At 47.5% G+C, this 6,837-nt stretch overlaps 1 protein-coding gene across 1 annotated transcript; it reads right to left on the bottom strand.

Moving 5' to 3' along the window:
- Nucleotides 1-1,142: 1,142 nt before the first annotated feature.
- On the bottom strand, nucleotides 1,143-5,220 carry UTS2R (urotensin 2 receptor). The gene is made up of 2 exons (XM_069200279.1): nucleotides 4,751-5,220; nucleotides 1,143-3,904 (listed from the first exon to the last, which is right to left on the bottom strand). The coding sequence occupies exon 2, from the start codon at nucleotides 3,826-3,828 to the stop codon at nucleotides 2,695-2,697; it is 1,134 nt and encodes a 377-aa protein (XP_069056380.1). The 5' UTR covers nucleotides 3,829-3,904; nucleotides 4,751-5,220; the 3' UTR covers nucleotides 1,143-2,694.
- Nucleotides 5,221-6,837: the final 1,617 nt, after the last annotated feature.

Genomic DNA, 6,837 nt, shown 5'->3' with positions numbered 1-6,837 from the left:
CGCTTCAAACGACAAGTCAGGGGCGCGGTCTGGTGGCTGAAATGCAGCACTGGATACAAAAAGATCCAAGTTGTGAATCTCAAACATTAAACTTCACAATATTGTGTGAAGCCAGGCAAGTCACATTATCTCCCTAGTAATTGGTTCCCTTATTTTCCAAGAAGTAGGAATGCCTAGAAGCAAATAAGAAGTTGTGCTATTAATGAAATGTCATTAATTCTCCAGACTCATTACTAATTCGTTCACTATTCTGAGCTGCACATTGCGCTGTACAATAAACGCCAACAGTATCGTGATTTGTGTATCATTTAGACATGCGTATGGCTTCGTTGCACGACTCCATAAGTGAGTCTAGAATATATGGCAACCACGAGATTGAATTAATGAATTAATGCATGCCATTTGCTTGCAGAGCGCAGTATGTAGCTGATGGGTGTGAAGGGGTCGTGGAGACGAGCTGCCCATACTACGTCTCCGTATGGTCGGAGTTTTTAGAATCCCGGTTCCATGTATCTCACCGCCGTTTCGGTGCACTGCACTGTGTGGGTGTAAGTAGAGCGATGCAGACCTAAAGGTTGCTGTCTCTTGTCTTCTTTGAATTGGCAGTTCATGGAGCTATGCACACCCACGCTGTAAAACAGACCACCCTTGTCGTTATGACAGATGTCTCGCTGATCAATTTGGGATACACTGTATATGTACAGACTGTTCCGCGGATAAAGCTACCCGGGGCATAGCTTCCATTGGTGCAGCCGGTGCAGTTGCACCGGGGGCAGAAGCCAGATGGTGATCCACTGAACCACCAGTGGCATCGCGCATAATGATGCCCCCACCCCAGAATGTGAAGAGGGGCAATTGAGGCTGCCATATCTCACAGATATCCATTGGCGTTTGGCTGACACCCCCTCTCGCTCCTCCCCGTCCGCCCTCTGAAGGATTATGGCCCTCCTCCTGTGTTACGTCCCTGCATTGCACCCCGATTATTGCTGTATTTTGCTACTAAAACTACAGCGAAGGGCCAAGCTATTTTCTTCGACTACGGCCCACCATGACGCACTGGCTACGCCACTGAACATTACAGCAAACATTACCTCAGGAATGCCAAACGAGGCTTTTAGTGAAAAAATGCGACGTTATATTTTCGGACGCGCAGTGTTTTTTTTTTTTTTATTTGCTTTTCATTTCAAAAGCAGTCAGTGGAGCTTTCGATAACTGATATCACATTGGTAGATTTCAATACGCCGCACGTGCATAAGCAGTGAGTGAGTCCTTGCAATGTCAATGAAGCCCTTCGAACAAACAAACTGATAATCTAACAGAGGAAGCTCATAAAAGTCATTTTTCTTCCCCCTCCACCAGAGGGCGCTCTGATTACAACAGAACAGACGAAGCACAAAAATATATGTGTTTACGTATATGTACAAAACATACCTAAAGTGACTTCAGTTCGAAAGGTTGATTGGCCAGCTCGAGAGACAATGCACTGGAATGGGGCAGGCAGTCTAGAGGATGTTTAAAAGGCAAATACACAAAGACAAAACGACGTTAGCAGGACCCATGTACAGGTGTGAGTGCGCGCGATGTGGCAGAGCAGATATCTGGGTGCAAATTAAACGTTTGCTGACCCTTCACAGTGAAAGGCTGGATGGCAGTTTGTTCATTCGACGCCACTGGACTCCAATGTGTGATCGTCTGTCCTCAGCGACATTGAATAATCTGAATCACAAATTAATTACTTCCTGTGAAATTCTAGCATGGTTTCATTTCACGTTCAGTTCCATAGTAGGTTTGTCATGTACCTCATCTATCGTATTTTTAAGAGAATTAAAACTTTGTTGCTCTTCTGGTTCTGTTTCTGTGTCCCCACATCACCGAGAGGTTGTTAAACTTCCGGGTCAGATCTCTTTTAGGAGCTATCGTGTCTTTTACCTTCTGGGTCCATCTGCCCAAGGGACTGGCTGTCATGCTTACTTACGAAATCAGTCTCACTGCAGAACTGCCTTACTGAGTTCTCAAGATACCATTTTTGATGCATGAGTAGCTAATCCATGACGAATTGTGTTTTTTCCGTGAAGTAGAGTACACATAATCCCGTTCACCCATAGATACTGCAGTACAAGTATAACAGTGCAGAGGCTGGATTAGCTATTTATGCACGGAATAGGGAATTGGAAGCGCCTCGGTCATGTCGTTTACCTTTCATATCATCTCCCAGTGGACTTGTCATTTGGTGAAACCAACGGATCCCCCTATGGAGCGGGTATATTATGACGAATGAGAAATTATGTTGTTTATTTCTGTGTCAGGTTTCCCTATAAAACTATCATGTTCATTACTTTCCCCTCCGGTGTCGGTATAGAGCCGCCTCCATGAGGGGCGTTTATGTGGTTTACCTTCCGGTCTCCCTATGGAACCTTCATGTTATTTACCTTCCAGGTCGGTCTGCTTATGAAAATGTGTTGAACTTACTATGAGTGTCCTTCGTTTGCCTTTTCCCTCACTGGACCTTTCCCTTGTTTACTTAAAAGTCCTGCAGCTACCCTTCCTGTCAGAATGCCACTTCTTCACTGCGCACCTCCACGCTCTGACTCCCTGTAGAGCTGTTCCTTGAATTCACCAGGCCATGTCCCTCCATAATAGTTCGTTCTTTATCTCTATGGCCTGACCTCCTTTGGTAGCGTCACTTATTTACCTTCAGGTCCCGTTGGTCAGAGCCGGCACATGGCCGAGCACAAAGGTTTCGGTGTACTGCTGGCTGCTGGTGGACATGGACCTGCCGGAGATCCGCTGGAAGCGATTCCTGAAGTACCCACTGTTGCTCCAGGAACGCTGCCGGTTCCGCAGGTACTCCTTGTAGTTCTTGGTCAGCAGGGTGTACAGGAAGGGATTGATGCAGCTGTTGCTGTATGTCAGGCAGGTGGTGAGATAGTTGATGTTCCTGGCCGCCGTGGCGGAGACAGGCAGGGACTCCTGGTACTGCGAGAGCAGCTGCCAAACCCAGAAGGGCAGGAAGCAAGCCCAGAAGACCAGGACAATTGTGAAGATGAGGTACAGCACTTTCTGGTTGGGCAGCCGTTTGGTCTGCTTGAAGGAGGCTGTCTGGGAGATCCAGTATGTCCTGGCCAGTCTAATGTACAAGTAGCCGATGATGACGCCTGGGCCCACAATGCTGGTGCAGAAGAGCACGGTCAGGTACATCTTGTAGGACATCCTGCTCCAGGTGGGCAGGCAGATGCTCTTATTGTCCCGCTTCACCAGCTGGATCATGATTAACATAGGCAGCGTGATCAGCAGGGACAGCAGCCATATTCCCACAGCGATGGCCTTCCGGTAGCTCTTGGAGCGCTTCACTGTGTCCAGGGGTTTCAGCACAGCAAAGTAGCGTTCAGTGCTCATGACGGTCAGGGTGAAGATGCTGGCGTGCATGGTGAGGAAGTCCAGGCTGAAGAGGACCCGGCAGCCCAGATCACCAAAGTACCACTCCTGGATGAAATAGGTGCCAACAATGAAGGGGATGGTGAGCAGGTAGAGCAGGTCCGCCAGCGCCAGGCTTATGATGTAAATGTACATAGAGGCCGCTGAACGCATGGAGTGGCACATCACCACCAGGGTGTACACATTGCCCACTACCCCGATGGCACACATGACTGACAAAAGCACCCCAATAGTGCAGGTGGCCACCAAGTCTTCCGCAGACCCCGGAGGTGCCTCCCAGGTGTAGTTAGCGCAGCAGTTGGCGCTGAACGCAGGCGAGTGTTCTTCGAGCGTAGCTGTCGGCATCTCCGAGGTGGCCGAGTGCCTGCCCTGTGGCTGCTCATGGAAGGACATGTTCTTTCACTCATCCACCAATGCCCAGCGGGTATCTCTTTGTTTCCTTGGCAGAAACATCTCTGGAGAGACTGTCCTGGAAAAAGCCACAGATAAGAATAAAGAGATTAAAAAAAGTAATTACTGAGCAGTGGCCAGTCTCATGCAGAAGTCACGTACCCCGGGGTTTGGGCAATACAGACAGCGAGGTCGGGCAACTTATCACCACAGGCTTCAGCTGCAGGAGATAAGCAGTGCTGAAAAAATCCCTCAAACAGACCAAATCTGGAAGTTTAACGAACTGACGCTCCGGTGCCCACCCGATGCAGCACACCCTATTAAACTGTCTGTAATAAACTGGGGCACGCAGTGAAGGCACTCGCTCCAGCAAACATAGCAGCAAATGCATAAACGACAGGAAGAGCAGTCTGCGGATATCACAGCACATGCTATCGTGTGTTTACCACTTGACCAGTGCAACACACCCACGTACCACATGCATCTAAATATAGTTTCAATCAGAGTCAATATAGCCAACTCCGCCGCTAAGATTAAGCACACAGCTTCTCAGGAGTGATGTTTAGTTGTTGCATTTTATTATTCATTACGTGGGCAACACGAACAGGTAATTCATTTTCCTTGGAGTCTTTTAGCAACAGATGGAATTTTTAGCCAATTTACTACTCTTGAAAGATGAAATGCTGTGGTAGCCCACCTTTGTTTGAAGTGGAGACCTTGATGTCATACATAGATAGCTGCAAAGTGCGCATTAACCATATGTATATATATAGAAAGAAAGAGAGCGCGCGCGCACTATGGCGTCAATCAAACTACAAACAGTAATTTATCTAGAGCATGCCACCCTGAAACAGGTGCCGAACACCCCCGGCCACATCCCCTTTTAAGCAGCGGCTGCCATAGCATTTGCAGACTATGCACTTACCTAGATTGTCCGTGGCTGCGCAGCCCTGCAGTTGAAGTTTAGTCAGAGGAGGGAGGGGATGACTGAAAGAACAGCTCACGTGCAGAACTTTTTATGCCTGGCTGCCAAGCCTTCTTCCAGGAATGGGGCTGAACCAGTCGGACCGACAGAACCCTCCCGTAAATTGAGCTGCATGATGGGGTGTGTTTCAGACCCGGACCCCATTCCCTTTCCGCCCCCTCTGCTCCTGCCGCGGCTATTTATGAGCTCCGGTGACGTTGGACTGGTAGCAGATATGAGGGCGCTGCGGCAGCTCCAAGAACGCGTTCCCGGCACATACGCAGTCGCACCAGACCTCCTATCAAGGCGTAGAGCAGCCAAGTGCACAGGCAGATGTAAACGCAGCTCTTCACGTGGGCTGTCTGAATATTAGGGCAGGCACGCGGGAGCACAGCCACCCGTCCACCAGGACTGCGTGCTCACAGGCAGACAGCGTCTAAGCGAAGCTCTGCGCATTTACATACAGCCACACTAGCTGCTTCAAATGAACCCATATGCTTAAGACCAACAGAAAAATGAAGTCAAAATATAAACTCATCTGAGCTTGATGAGTGCACCTCGTTTCTTAATGTAAGGCTAGCTAGAATCGCATATAAATGGGAATTCTAAAACCAACTTCTACAAAGTCAGACGCCAAAACCACCTTTAGCAAATGCACACAGATTCTGAAAACAGCTTTCAGAAATGCAGACTCCAAAGCCACTCGCTGCAAAAGAAGCCATATTCTAAAATTAGCTTCTTCAAATGCAGAGGCCAAAGCCAGATACTACTAAGGCAGATCCTAAAACCACATAAAAAAAAATGCAGCCAGATTGTAAACCTAGCTTCTACAAAGGCAGGCACGTTCTAAAATCAGCTTCTACAAGAGTAGTAGGCTTCCAAACTAGTTCACGAAGTGCAAATGGACAACAGTTTCGTTTCAGTATACCCATATTAAAAAAAAATAGTTCCTTCAATTAAAGCTAATCTAAGAACCCTTCATTCCTCCCAAGGTAAATTGGGGAAAATAGTTTTTTTGTGCCAAGTAAGCATCACCAACCACTGTGACAGTTGGGCCATCCTAGAAAGTTTCCTTGTCTCACCATTCCGTTTGTTAGAAATGGGATCGTGGATTTGCAGCCAGTTTGCACTCTGTCTAAGCAGGGACCCTTACCGTAGTCAGGGTAAAGGAGCCACAGACTTGGATAAACCCAGCTCCATCCCCTTGGTAGCTTGGCACAAGCAGTCAGACTTATCCCAAAAGCAATGTGTAAAGTATTTTTATGAACACACACAATAATACAGTGACAATACTAATTAATCGATACCATACCAATTTCGAAAAATAGTCAATATTTATCTAAAACAAACAAGACCAAAACAACAAAAATCCAACATACACAAGGAAACTTATACATTTTTTAAATATTAGATTCTTACTTCATAAAAAACAAGGGAAACGTTACACAAACTATCTGGTTTGTGTCAAAAGTAAAGCGGCACAGGCGAGCATGTGTCGAAAAAGTCAGCAATGCATTGTTTTTCTCTCCCGCAAGGGAGCGATGCATCGATTTCTGGATGGGGCACCTCAGGTCGGTGCTGGTTCACGTTGATTTTTGACGCCCGGTGATGATGCATGTGAATTTCAGCCACGCTTTGATGGTAAACCAGGCTCCATGGAATTTGCATTGTTTTCAGCAGCCGCAAGCAGGTGTTCTGTGTCATTTCTCCAGCTGCGATTCAGGTGGTGCATTGATTTCAGCCACAAGGCAGGCTGCATGTTGTTTTTACAGCCGTGTTGCAGGTGGTGCTTCGAAAAGTTCCTAGCACGTCTCCAGTGTGTGGATTTTCACCTTGGTTCCACCACCTTCACCTTTCAAGGGCCCATGGACTGGATATGGCACCACTTGGCAGGGTCGGAGTCTCAGCAGAGAGTCCAGGTGCTGGCAGAGGAAGTATTTGATGGCCCTGAAACTTCAAAACAGGAGGCAAGCTCAGTCCAAACCCTTAGAGACATTTCACAAGCAGGAATATACCACAAAGTCCAGTCTTTGTCCTCTTTCAGGTAG

The sequence above is a fragment of the Pleurodeles waltl genome, chromosome 7, assembly GCF_031143425.1.
Source record: "Pleurodeles waltl isolate 20211129_DDA chromosome 7, aPleWal1.hap1.20221129, whole genome shotgun sequence".
NCBI lineage: Eukaryota > Metazoa > Chordata > Amphibia > Caudata > Salamandridae > Pleurodeles > Pleurodeles waltl.
Note: the sequence above shows the minus strand (reverse complement) of the source record. Positions and strands in the feature narration are given on the sequence as shown.